This window comes from Triplophysa dalaica, chromosome 14, assembly GCF_015846415.1.
Source record: "Triplophysa dalaica isolate WHDGS20190420 chromosome 14, ASM1584641v1, whole genome shotgun sequence".
Classification (NCBI taxonomy): domain Eukaryota; kingdom Metazoa; phylum Chordata; class Actinopteri; order Cypriniformes; family Nemacheilidae; genus Triplophysa; species Triplophysa dalaica.
The window spans coordinates 8324478-8338567 of NC_079555.1; the positions used below are offsets into that span (position 1 = coordinate 8324478).

Genomic DNA, 14090 nt, shown 5'->3' on the forward strand with positions numbered 1-14090 from the left:
GACTGGATTATTGTGTCTCACCAAAACATTAAGTATATTTAGACTTGTTTTTGACAAACACAAGGTCGCTGCTTTATGAGGTGTTTACGTTTAACAAAGTCCTTGCTTGAACCCTGGGCTTCATGTGAAAGGAGAATCATTAAACAGCACAGAGTCAAAACCAGCTCTTGCCAGTTTAAAATCGTAAATAGACTACGTAACAGGCACGTGAAATGTGACACGGAAAACATAATAAAGTGATAAGTCAACAGTTTCTCTGTTAATATTTCACTACAAAAGTGCCAAAGATAAGTAAAGTTCAGGAAACTTAAATTACAATCTCCTCTAACCAGATTATCACTATCATCAGTTTTTCTCCCATGAAACAGTGCCAGCAGGAAATCAAAGCTGATAAATAAATATTAAACATCATAAAACTTTACGCCTGCCTTTATCAAAGCAATACACTACGAGGGGCTGTGTGTTCAATACAACACACAATAATTTTAGTTTGGTAAGGTATTGGATCTTTCCAATAAATCGGTCATAAAGACTTATGAGGTCTGATTTCATCTTTTGGATCCATCTTGCCACAACTAACATCACTCACTGGACCGTAAGTCATTGCTTACATCATCGAAGACTCGAAACCAAGTGTTAATGTGTAAAACTGATCTTCACAATGTTATCTGGAGGAGATCCTATACCCAGCATACCTCAGAGTCTCATTTCGGGTGAATCCGGGTGGACAATCGGGCATACACTCTCCTTTGTGGATGACGAAGTACACCTCGCTGGGCAGGTGAACTTGAGCACACATCTCCATGGTGATGCAGCGCCAGCCTTCGAACTTGTAGGTGCCGGTTGGGCAGTCCTCAACGCAGCGGCCCTCGTGAAAGTAATGCTGGCAGGCGGCACATGCCATATCGTCATCGGGTCCAGTGCAGCTGCCCAGACACTGGGGGTGACAGCACTCACCCGAATCTGTGCACGCTCTCTTCTCACAATTCTCTGGACACACTGGAGGAGAAACACATGAATATGATGTAGGTTAGTGCCATCGAAAAAGGAAGTCTAAGTTTATTCATGAGGCTATGTGAGGTCCAGAATGTTTAAAAGTGCATCTGTGTATTATTTTAATTCATTTCTGTCTCTGTGTGTGTTCTCGTAAGTAAGAGGGGCGCCAGGTTTAGGATCAGTTTTTAGATCAGTTCATAAAATAAAAGTGTCTGAGGATGGCTATGAATCAGAGCATGGAAAGGACGGAAGCGGGCAGGGCCTGGCGCTGCTGTTTGCCAGCCTGGTTGGTAAACTACAGCTCTGGAATCACTACAGATAAATATTATTACAGTTAGAGACTGTTATGGGAATTTAGGAGGGAAAGAAGGGGTTGAAAAAGGAACAAAGCCAAACTGTCTAGCATGCAAATGAATTGATGTTTGAACTATAAGCTGTGGAAACATTTTTTCAGGCTGCGCCCAATGAGAAGCCACGGCCCTGTGGTGGGCTTTAACAGTGCTGGGTTGTGTCATGAGAAGAACCAGCAATACAGAAGATTTTTCCAACAAGTAACAGCATACTTCCCCTTACAATACAGTAACAATGCACTAAGTCTGGTATAGAAAAACAAGGACGCTGATAGATTTCCAGATGTATTGTACATGACAAACAATTTCTTAACACAAATCCTTGTGATTGCTTTGCCTACATCAATTCTAAACTTCTTCAAATCGTCTCTTTAAACAAAGCCTTTGAACTGTCATTTCATACAAACAAACAGGTGGGTTTGGAGGCGTTCTGTAATCTGGCTTTGACAAACAATTCGGCTGCATTGATGGAATGGATACCGACATCATGATGTATCCTGAAACGAGCAAAGAGATTGGCTTCTGTTAAAAGCGTGAGAAATTACAACTTTTGTGCAGTGTAAAAAGGAAGGGGAGCGTGTTTCAAATTAGCCTTTAAGCAACAAGCCATGTTGAACGCGCTCCGTGTGGGCTAAGTAGAGTCGAGGGATCCTTTCACATTGTTGACAAATGTGGGATCAATAAGATGTGCAATGGAATCACTTGTCTTGAGCCATGGAAAACAGGCTCTGTATGAGCGGAAAAAGGGAAAAATGGAGTCAAACAAATTTGGGTCAGTTTCGTACAATGCTTAATCATATTACCAGGCAATATGGTGGACGACCACGTAAGATCTATTAGACCGACATATGACAGAAATCACACTTGAAGAAAGATTTGATTCATATAAAAAAAATGACCTAATATTAAACTACTCTTCTTATATTAAAAATCCTCTTGCTTCCTTTGTTATTGTTTTCTGTTCCACTTAAATAAAGTTTAACTCAAGTCCAGGAAACATAAACAGTCAGGTCTTGGAAAAGCATACTTGCAGCCACTGTTGAAGAAACTGCTTGGGTGGGTTGTCGCCTGAGGTGGGTCTAACTAGACAGCCAGCGCCATCGGATCAACATGAAGAGGGAGCTAAGCCTCATGGCACAGCACTCCTGGTCGCCCAGCAACAAACTCCTGGCTCTAAGCCTGGTAGGGGCACAGCCAAGAAACATCTACATGGGAATTTTCCTCTTTTATTTACGAGCTCATATCATGCGGTGTGACGTTACTGGGAAAATCAAAGCATTTTGTTTGTTTGCAAAATGAACACTGATCACGGCGCTCGTCGTGACATCAGATTAATGCGAGATGCAATTCAGCCTGTCCGTGTGACGGAAAATATAAATCCCCTCAAACAGCCCTTCAATGGCTAGACCTGGTTCAGGCTAATGACAAGAGTAAAAAAGGATGACAAAGCGCACCTGATGCACCTAAAGGTACAATACAAAACAAGGCGGGAAGATGCAAGGCCCCGTGACAGCTTGGCAACATGCCTAAATGTGCGTTCAGACCGCCGTCGAGAGCGTCAAAGTGGCCGGAAGTCATTCATTTTTTATTAGGCACCGGCGAGCACCTACGCGGCACGTCTTGGCTGTTGAGGGCGTCAAGGAGAGTTGAAATCAGGTCAACTTTATAGTAATGAGCTTTGACGCGGTTCGGGGGCAACCAATTGGAACATAGAAGTCCACCGCTTGAGAGGATTCCAGAGAACGCAGTCCTGAAAAACTTGGTTCCTACCACATTAGTACCCAAGCAAAATAGAGGAGAGGTTGATCATTGCTGTGGCAGGTTTCCCAATCATATACGTCTCGTCCCTGTTTGCGTACAGGGATATAAATATGTGAAAAATGATGCGAGGACCAAGGTGTCTGAGACTGTTTGTGTTCCTGTTGAGTTACTGATGATGTGCATTAACGTTATACATTTTCAGTAAATAAGCAGGAATTTCATGCTAACTTTAGCGCCAGAGCATGCAAAACAGTGTTACAGCTGCAAGATGATATTTTGTTAGCAAATGTGTAGCTACAATACAGTTCCACCAAACTATTTCTTGTGGTCAGTCTGCACATGATCAACAAGCTTGTTTGTTTTGCGGCCCCTTTAAATACAAAATAAGATTTTGATCTACATCAGAGCACCAGCGCGCCCAATACTCTTTCTACAGCGTTGTTGGCAGGGCGGCCAGAGCGTTTTTGATGCTCTCGACGGTGGCGGTCTGAACGCACAGTAAGGCTCCACCGTGCCTCTGTGCACAATCCAGCAAGAACAACAGAGCAAGAACACCACGTCCCTTTGCATCACAAGGACGTTTTTCCTCCCTGTTCGTGTTTGTATTCATACAAAAGCTTCTCAGAGGCACATCACCACTAATTTCATCGTGCCTGTCCTCACCCTCATTTAGTTTCCTATCTGCTTAAAACTAAGTTTCGGAGAGAAGATCCTACAGAGCCAGGACGTGACTTTACGCACTCCCTGCTCTCTACGTTGGAGCAAACATCAGCAGGGACGTAATTGGACTTGGGTGGAAAAGTTTATCCAGCTCCTGCCAGTTGAGATGCTTTGCATTCTTCTGCACATTCTGCCACATCATATGCCACCCTGCTGAAATTCCCAGAACATTCTTTAGTTTAACTCCTTAACTGAATATCAGATAATCTCCTAAAGCAGCAGATTATAAAAAAGCATGTATTTATCTCCACCCAGATTACTAATAAAGCCACTTTCCTTAAAGGGATACTTCGCCCAAAAATACAACTTCAGTCAGCATTTATTAATCTTATGTTGTTGAAAACCTGACTCCTTTTGTGAAACACAAAAGAAGATATTTTGAGAAATGTCTCAGTTGTTTTTGTGTTTATATAATGAAAGTCAGTTCGGTTCAATGTTGTTTGGTTACCAACGTTCTTCAAAATATATTTTGTGTTCTGCATAAGAAAGAAAGGGGTTAAATGAATAAAATAAAATGTAATGTTAATTACAATAAGCTTTTACTATAAATTGTGGTTTAAGACCACAGCATTAGACATAGATTTTATCATACCACACATATATAACAGAGCGTAACATAGAGCTGTAAATGAGAACTGCATTTCCTTAAATAGCCACATGGCCCTTTTATGGCCTATTAATAGCAGCACTTTTCCAGCTCTTATTCCAGTTCTAAATTATATCTCCATAAATATCTGACCACTAGTTCAGAATTGAATTAAGCTAAAGCTTTATAAAGCTAAACCTAAACACAAGGATTTCTAGTCACTAGTCCTCACTTATCCTTTCACATATTCAGCTGTAGTGAGTGGGGGAGAGGAAACCGGAAGTTATTCATTTCTTGGAATGCCACCAAAAGGGGGCACCCCAGGCAAACACACTACAGCTTTCCATATCACATCCAAATATGCCTTCATGAGAAAATATTCCAGACACACATTTCTTTCACTGGAACGGAGTACAATTTGGGCGGAAGAAGGAAAAAATAAAAACAAAAACACCATTTGCAATCGGTAATGACCAAACAAACTTAAGCATTATGCATGTGGTCTTTTATTTATAGTCTGTGCGCCTATTTCCACACTGATGGACTCTACAGTCAGCTATGCCAGGCACGGTGGGTTTCCACTACTTCAAACGGAGGCAGTATTACCTAACAAGGAAGTTTACATAGTTCAACAGACAAGTTCAGAGTACAAAATGTATATACAACCTAAAAACAAGCCAGATACACAGTAATATGCACCTTTCTAGTTTCTAGTCATGTTGAGCGGCCAACTTTTGATGGCCACGTGCATGACGGAACCAAACAGCCACATGCACAGGACCCGTAGCGTGATGGTCCTGATGTGACTAACCCTGTCTGCTCCTTTGAGTAGTCATGAGGGAGACAACTGCTTACTGACCTCTCTGACCAGCTGTGCAGAGAACACACAAACACACACACACACACACACACACACAGGCACACACACTGCACTGAGCTGAACAGCCCAGCCAGTCTGTAAAGCCGACTGGAGACATTGCACATGAGTCACTGGTGTTGTCCAAACCAGAGATGAACAGTATACATTTGTCCCAAAATCTTATTTTTTTTAAACAATAGGACAAAACCCAATATTTTCTGCACTGGCAGTATATAATGTCATGTTAATATTCCCTTACGCACCCACTGACACACTTGCCGCTCCTTAAAGCTCAACTCAGCGGGTCTATGTAAAGAATAACTAGAATGTTCAAAACAGGGAGTAGAATAATCCTCTTGGGCTTTACTCCAACCACAAAAACACATTTTTGGGGTCCTGGTCAAGGAATAAAATACTGGGCATGGCACCTAGATGTAAGCAAGATATTCTGCCTTGAAACTACAAAATATTGCTTCATGGGTGCATGCAGTGTTTGTTTTGTTTAATCAATTCAAGGCAGTATTTTTGTCATTAATGCATGATGTGCTGTTTGGCTTGAGTGCCTCAGTAGTGTTCCCTGAAGCTAAAAACCACGACGCAACGTACTGCGTCGAATACTCTTGTGCGTCACGCTGCAATGGCAAATGAGCATGCGGAGGGAAAAAAAGGCAAACCCGTGTTGATTACTTTAACCCTCATGCACAGTATCAAACTGCATGGTGGAGAAATAAACGCAACCTCATTCGGCGTATACGGGCGAGACTGTGGCTCATGGTCATCTCCGGTACTTTGCTGCACCAATCTCAGCGCGCATCGGGTCACTGCGCGGGCACGTACGTCCGAGAGATGTTTGTAATCTTAGATTTGGGATAACGTGACCCAGCAAGAGGCCCCCTTAGAGGCAACACGCCAAATGCCCTCCCTATGACGCAAAGCAAGCAGGGGCGAGCACACAGACAGACGCCTTTATTGAGGAGAACGTGCAGTGAAGTAGCATGTTCATATTGCGCAGATAAACAGACATGGCTTTCAGTTTCTTTTGCGGGCTGCATTTGCAGATGTTGCGGAGGGAGATCAATGAGATCTTTTTAAAACTGTTTTTAAATACCACAAATAGTAAAACTTCTTAAACGACAACTGCTTAGAGATATGATTCAAGCACGCGTCTCAAGTCAAACATTAGGAATTTAAGGGCAATGAAAAACGAAACGCCTATAAATCGGTTGTGTATGCATAAAAAAAAAAAAAAGAGTCGAAAATATGGGAAGGATCAATCAAATAAACATGTTGAGAAAGAGTACAGGCCTATTAAAGTGATTATAAGCCGAACGTCTTTCTCTGTTTTTGCGTATCCAAGCAAGATGAACGTCATGTGTTTACATTACAAGTCAATACTTCAATATTAAATAGCATTTTGTGGCGTTACAAAACATTATGATTTTCACAAACAGTTTGATCCTTCCGAACAGCAATGCCAGAGGTTATAAATTGCACGAAAAGGTGTTTTTCTTATTTATCTTTTAAATGTATTATCACCTTTAAAACATTTTATATAACAATGACGAAATGATTAAAACAAGAACACATTGTATCAAAATTGTATTATTTTTAAAGTGACGCATTGTGCTTAAATGTGTCTGCACACACAGCCCTATGAACGCATCAAATATGTGCTTTGATATTAAAGTTGTGAGGGGGCGGAGATACGCAGTGAACGAGTGAGCCAGAGGGGGCGTGTCCTTAATGACTGGCATGCCATTGACTAAAGTACCAAAATGGTAAACAAGTCCTGCTTGGTGTGGGGAGCAGGAACCATGGCAATTAAATATGCACTTTTTCCAGTCAGCGGCTAGACTGTGCTTGCTTGATGAAATGTTGTTCAAGACGAAACATTAAACTAAATGCTAACATTAATTCCAAAAAAAAAGAGGAGGACAGTGACCCACTAATAAACTGACCCCTTTTAATAACATACATCTAATACTTTTATACTTTTATAACCACATTTATTAAGCAAATAAATAACTACACAAAAAGTAGCCTATTAAAATGTTTTTTTTTGTCTGCAACAACTTGTTTGATTTGATCTTAATTACTAAAACCAATAAAGTTAAGTTCAAGTTAAAAAGTTGCTGCTCAGATAATTTAGTATTAAATGATTAGCAGGAAGATCAGTAAGATGTCATTGTATAATATCTGTTATTAACAAAAATATTTAAAGATGCTTTTAACATAATTTAATAATTTAAAAACAATTACTCCACACCCATGTTACAGATCAGCAATGCTGTGCGATCTGCACATACGATATAATGTATAAGTACTCATGAGCGCTTACGTGTGTGTGCATGTGCGCTCATCCACTCTCAGGTTACTACGGAGACGGAGCTCTGAGGAACAGCTTGTTGGTCTTATTCGCCACAGACCCTAAGCGGACCTGCGGTAGGACCCCTGGCTCCATCAAGCCACATCCTTATCCGGAAACACAATCCCACTTGGGAGCCCAGGGCAGATCATTCTAGACACCCTGAAAAACCACAACATTACATAACAACATCTACACTAAAACCCACATGCTTGATGATCTTAGCAGGTGTGAGTGGTAGATGCAGGCCTGCTGTCTGCTTCTACTCATGTATTTAAAATCTTGGGGAGATTTTCTTGCCACCATCACCTTTGGCTTGCTCAGCAGGGGACTTATAAAGTGCTATTCCATTCTTTGTTAAGCTGCTTTGGAAGATACATTCTGAACCAAGCACATAAATTGAACTGTTTTAGTCTGCCTGAGAATAAACGGGGACACGGCAAACGGCAAAATATCATCTTTGAACAGTGTATATAGTTTTATTTAAACATGCACCCAGACTGTGTTCAGTGCCCACATAGGCTCCCACAAACCAGGCATTTCTTAAAAACCGGAGAGACAGGCCACGGGCTGATTCAGAGAGCGAAGGAGGCAGGAGGTTTTATTTTGGTTTTCCACTGCTTTGGAGGTGTTTCCTCTCAGCTCAAGAGTTTGCTAAAAATACTTCACTTCCCAGATCTGCTTCATTAAATGCGCTGTGTTTCCTGGCAGCCCTGAGCTTGCTCGCTGCCTGGGTGATGGGGGGGTTATAGAAAACACCCCACTTCTGTCTGGGAACCACAGACTTGCTTCACAAATCAACACACTCTCACATAGAAACGCATACAGAACCGCCACAGTCTATACGCAAGGCAAAGATGACATGTCAACTTATTTATGCAGGTATTCTATGCATGTTATGGGTGCTCGCAAATCTGGAATCAGGAGTTCTGATTTACTATACCAAATATCAAGATACATGCAAGCAGAGGCGCATTGCACACATGCTGTCTCTCCTTTATGTGCAAGAGTCTTGTCTCATCTCAGACTCAATCAAGAGTCATGGGGTTCAGTGGATTGGCTCTGTCAGGCCCTGTTTCTGCGGACAGTAATAAGAGGCCTTGTGGAACAACTTCAATAACACTGGCACACTCTTCATCCTGGCACAGTGAAAACACACACGATTTTAGTACCACAACATCAGGAATCAAAGTAGAATGTCAATATTTTACATTTAGTAGGAGACAAAAATCCTCAAGAGCATAAATATTTAGGCTAACTTGTAACATAGATGACGGCGGAAATCATATACCGAGCTCTAGAACCTAGATAAACAGATGCATTACCCGCAAAAACTGACAATGTCATTAAATGATAAAAGCTGTCCAATCGAAAAGTCCTGGCATTTTTGACTTGCCATTTTGATTGGTTAAAGCAATTAACATCAAACATCATCATAATATTGCCAATATCTAATTAATACATTTTCAATGAAATTTCAATGTATTATAGTAAATAGAAATTCAATGTTTTCATTTTAATTTACTTTTTATTTATATTTAAATGCTTAACATTTAATGCCAGCAAAAATATCTTACATTTTTGGTTGAAGGGATCCAAAAACTTGCAAAACACATACAAAACAATGGCTAATACAATATTTATCTTACATTTACCTTCTAACAGCGTGTTTGTGTGGACATGACGAGGCGTGACACGAAAAAGACAATAGAACCCATTAAAATGTTACATTTTATCCACACTGGACGAACTTATTAAGAAGGAGGCATCTGTCGCATCGCATCCCGCAGCTCGTGTCTGGTGTATAAAGGGTGTGAGGGTGACTGCCAGGGACAAAAGAGGTTGACGTCCCGCAATCTGAACTCCGCCATTTTTGATCAGGAGAGCGCTAGAGCGGCTGTGGAATTGGACAGTGGTCAAACAATAATTTAAAACCAGGCTGTTTAGACTTTACAAATCGTGCTATTTTAACATGGCGGATAGCTGCTGTTCGCCAGGATGCCAGAACAGGCGGGGGAAAGCAAAGGGCAAATCATTTTATCCTATTCCTAAGGATCCCGAATCCCCGATAGACGTGTAAATGGTTAACTGCAGTTAAACGTGCTAATCAACACATCTCACCGCTCTCTCTTCCTCTCTGCTGTTATGCTGCCAAATCCTAAACAAGACACATGAGAGCAGCACTTGCTTAGTTCAGCTGCGCAATCGCAGTGGGCTTCTGACACATCGCCATTGTGTCTGACCACCACCCATGGCTTCAATGGAGGGTCATTTTGTTTTTTTTGGGAATGTTTAACCTGCAAGATCAGTGATATAGCTATATTGGCTGCCTACAAACAAGAAGAGCTAGGTCAATTACGTTAGCTGACAACACAGTTGACTTATCCTTCCAACGACGACAAAGCAGGTTAAAGCCGGCAGACTCCGAAGTTGAATATCCATTACAAAATTCACGTACATATTTAACCACTCCACGCCTTTAAAGAGTCTCCGAAGTAGGACGATGAAAAGTTGATGAGGTAGTTGTAGATATTACAATCCCGCAGGACAGGAAGCTATCCGTTTCTTTATTGATACAAATAAAATGCACCCTGGGGTTGTTATAGGGATCTGTTATGTTGAATCTATTAAGTTTTGCTATGCACAGGTCTATGTCTTTTGAATTATAGTCCGCAGGGAACTCTGTTGCCTTGAAACTCTTGCTTGCGCCATTCGTTTCATATTCGCTCCCGGCTGTCCTCGCCTGCCAGTATGGCGTTGAAAACAGAATAGGTCAAGTGACTGCCAGAGATCTATACATTTAAAAGTTCATCACTTTCTTTCAGTGACCATCTTTCAGTTTCAGTATCAGGTTAGTTGGTGGGAAAATGTCGTACATGCACAAGCATGTGTGAATATGAAAAAGAGAAAAAAACAAAGATCGACATGTATCAATATCAAGAGAGACCAAAGGCCAGATGACTGTGCTTTTATCTCAGGTGAATCTTAAGCAGAGTTACCCAAGGGCACAGCATAATGCACTCCATATCACAGCCAAACACCCCCTGCAGTATTTCTCCCTTTCTTTTTGGGAAAAAATCATGCTGACAGGGCTCTACGCTTCTCCTCGCCACACTTCTGCCTTCTCTAGTTTTGGGTCGTCGCATAGTGTTAGTGTCTGCTACTGGTCTGGCTATCATCTCTAGGTTGAAGAGAGAGACTGGTGGCTACTTATCATTCAGCTTCTGGCACTACACACATATACAGACTCCTCTGCTGCCTTCCTCTATTTATTTTGGGAGAGAAGCAGAGAGCTCGCGTGTGTGGCCCTTTTTTGTTCTCTCAGAGGGGACGAGACCCGCGGTACAATCACCCTCAGAGGCAGCAGCTGGTTTAAGTGAGCTGAGGAAGCTAGACCTCTCCTCTTTCTTTCATAGCTTTGTTTTTCCGAGCTTTCATGTGAAATAGACTGATGAGATTTTGTCTTTTTTGATAAGTGGGACACCGAACTGACAGTTCAAACCCGAAGCCAAACGCCACAGGCGCCATTTCACATGAAAGCCGGCGACCTTATTTTGGGACCTAACAAACCGTTTAAAGTGCTTTTCATTACTTCAGATGTTATTTCCGTTAAGATATACATGTCACATGATGCTGCAATATCACAGATAAAAGGTATTCGGAAACACTTGTGTGTGTATAAATGTAAACGGATATGTGGTGATAAGGAACATGGAAGGTCTATTTCACTAGTACACGTGGGTGAATCTCAAGACACATCTCCAGTTCTAAATTTCCATATCTTAATATCCACCCAACTTTAAATGAAGAAATCCATATAAAAGTACATTATATATAAATACAATACACACTAGTTGTTTAGGAATTCCCATTTTTCTCAATTGTGATTTACATTACCATAATGCATTATTTTTTAATGAATAACTGCAATACAAATTATTTATTTATCATTATGGTATTGAGACTTTACAATCTGACAGGTGCTTAACTGTCATAAAAGAGATATCACAAAGCAAACATATGATTGGTTCCAAGAATTAAGCAAATGTGATTTCTGTATATGGCAAAATGGTTTATGGTCACCCACACGCAACCCAGTGTAAACAGCAGGGATGCTGTGAATGTAATACTCTGTTATTACCCCCTATTGTTAGGAAGGACGATGAACTGCCCCACAAGGCTTACAGATTGGATTAAAAAGATTCGATTACACTAAGCAGCTGTTTTAAACTGGTAAACAATGACTTGTAATAGATTGTCCTCATTAACTTCAAGACTAAATAAGGCAATACAGTTGCACACGTGCACTCGAGTGTGAAAAATAGTACCGTTTACGGTCCGGGCAATTTATACTATGTCAAATCCCGTCACTGCATCTGCTAAGTAACTAAACTTCATCGTGCCAATTAAAGACTCAAAATTATTATTATTCCTGCCATACATAACATACTTGCTTGGAATATTATACTACTAACAAATAAAGATGCAAACAAAATATGCACGCAGCACAAAATATTGCATGCCACAATGCGATGTTATCAAATTCTATCAATTAAAAAGTGAAAAAAATTATATTTTGATTTATTAGACTACCAAAAGACATTTTTGTCATTTTGTTCTGGTATGATAACTGGACACCACTCATACAGTAAGCAACAAAAGTTAATGTAATACCTTAACTAACTTGTTTTTCTTAAAATTTTACTCCATAAACACTGCAGAGTAAAAATGAATATTGGCCATAGTAAATACGGCTCAATTAAATAGGCTAATTCATTTTTTTTAGTTTTGAGCATTACTTAATTTCTTGCTTTAAATTTTACAAAATTTCTTGAGATTGTGGTTAGCTTAAAATATTGAGCAAACACAGCAAGTAATTTAAAAAAAATTAGCATGAATCTGGTTATTAGTCAATTTGACCAAAAAAATAAGATTTGGTTACATCATGTGACGCAGCACTTGACTGACTTTCACGGCTTGTGGCCATCTTCTTAAATGATCTCCTCAGACAATAAAGGTCAGTAAACTAAACGTGTTTTACACTTTAATGTTTTATAAAATAAATCCCATCAAGAGTTTGAAGATACATGTTTCTTAGTGTTTTCATTTTAAATAAATGTAATTGTGGTGGTGCACGTTTCTAAGTGTTTAAAATAATCTCCTGCATATCAAATATACAGAAACATGCTTGCATAGTGGCCGCTTCAACTTTTGTGAGCATACATTTTATTTACGTTGCTTTAATGAGATTTATGGTAAACAATCACAATTGCCTACTTTTAAGATGGCATGAAAACACCTTGATAGTAATATTAGCCGTCCAGCTCCTAGAGCTTTTTAGTTTCAATTTGACACATACGCCACATTTATAGACAAAGTTTTTGAGTTAAAAAGAGCACGAAGCTGTCATTACTTTATTTCAAACCTTTCATCTGTCTACCTATATGTATATCTATACTAAATGCCTTGTTGTTAATGGTTTCTGTTATCTTTTGACATGACGCATCTTGAGATGCAGACAGGGTGTGACCGTTTACCGTGAGCTTGAAGTGTGAGGCGGAGGCTGGAACAGCGAATATTATATTATACATGAACTAGGTAAGAACTCAACATGATGCAGGAGACCTGTTCGTTACATAACAGTTCATATTGATTCTTTACATTCTTTTAATTATCAGTATGTGTATTTACATATTTTATCCTTTGTAAATGAATATTATAAATTATATCATACCATATGTTTCAGGACAATAATGGTGAAGTTAATCAACCTTGCAGAGCACACAGTGATCTCGAGATCTCCATATTCAACTCAACTCAACACCACACTTCACATGCAAGCATACAAGACCACACACAAACATTATATAAATAACATAACTCTACACTGTTATCAAACGCACATTCACATTTATGCATACAACACCACAAATATTAAAAACCATGTTGATGGTTACTGTTGTTATAATATTGACAGAATGTCTGTTGTTTGGTAATGTTTATTTGTTTTTGTTGTACAATGAAATTTACATTTCTGAACTGCTGTATGCTTCATGCTTAAATTCATTCAGGGAAAAAAATAAAGCTTTTAACATTTCACAGCTGTCCATCATTTCTGTATTTTAGGTGTTAATAACATAAATTATTAATCTGAATGATCTTACATTTTAAACTAGACTTTTTTGGTAGAAATAACAAAAATGTGTTAATAAAAACAACTTAAAAATATGAGTCACACTTACCAAAAAAATTAAGCAAAATCCCTTGCTCGGAATAGAGTTACTAAAAAATTTAAGCAATGGCTACGAAAGAATTTTAGGTAATGCTGCTTAAAATTTAATGTAGAACTGGCTTAAAACAATTATGCACTTTATTTTAAAGTAACTTCAGCATACATTTTTGGGGCAGTGTGTATATACTACACTACATAGAGTAAGCAGTTAGTATTCCATT

At 39.6% G+C, this 14090-nt stretch overlaps 1 protein-coding gene across 1 annotated transcript in view; it reads right to left on the bottom strand.

Annotated features, from left to right (window-relative positions):
• The window catches only part of igf1ra (insulin-like growth factor 1a receptor), an 82255-nt gene that overhangs the window by 26890 nt on the left and 41275 nt on the right, over positions 1–14090 (bottom strand). The window contains exon 3 of the mRNA XM_056765536.1: positions 696–999. Coding sequence (XP_056621514.1) covers positions 696–999 — 304 coding nt within the window. The remainder of the gene's footprint in view (positions 1–695; positions 1000–14090) is intronic.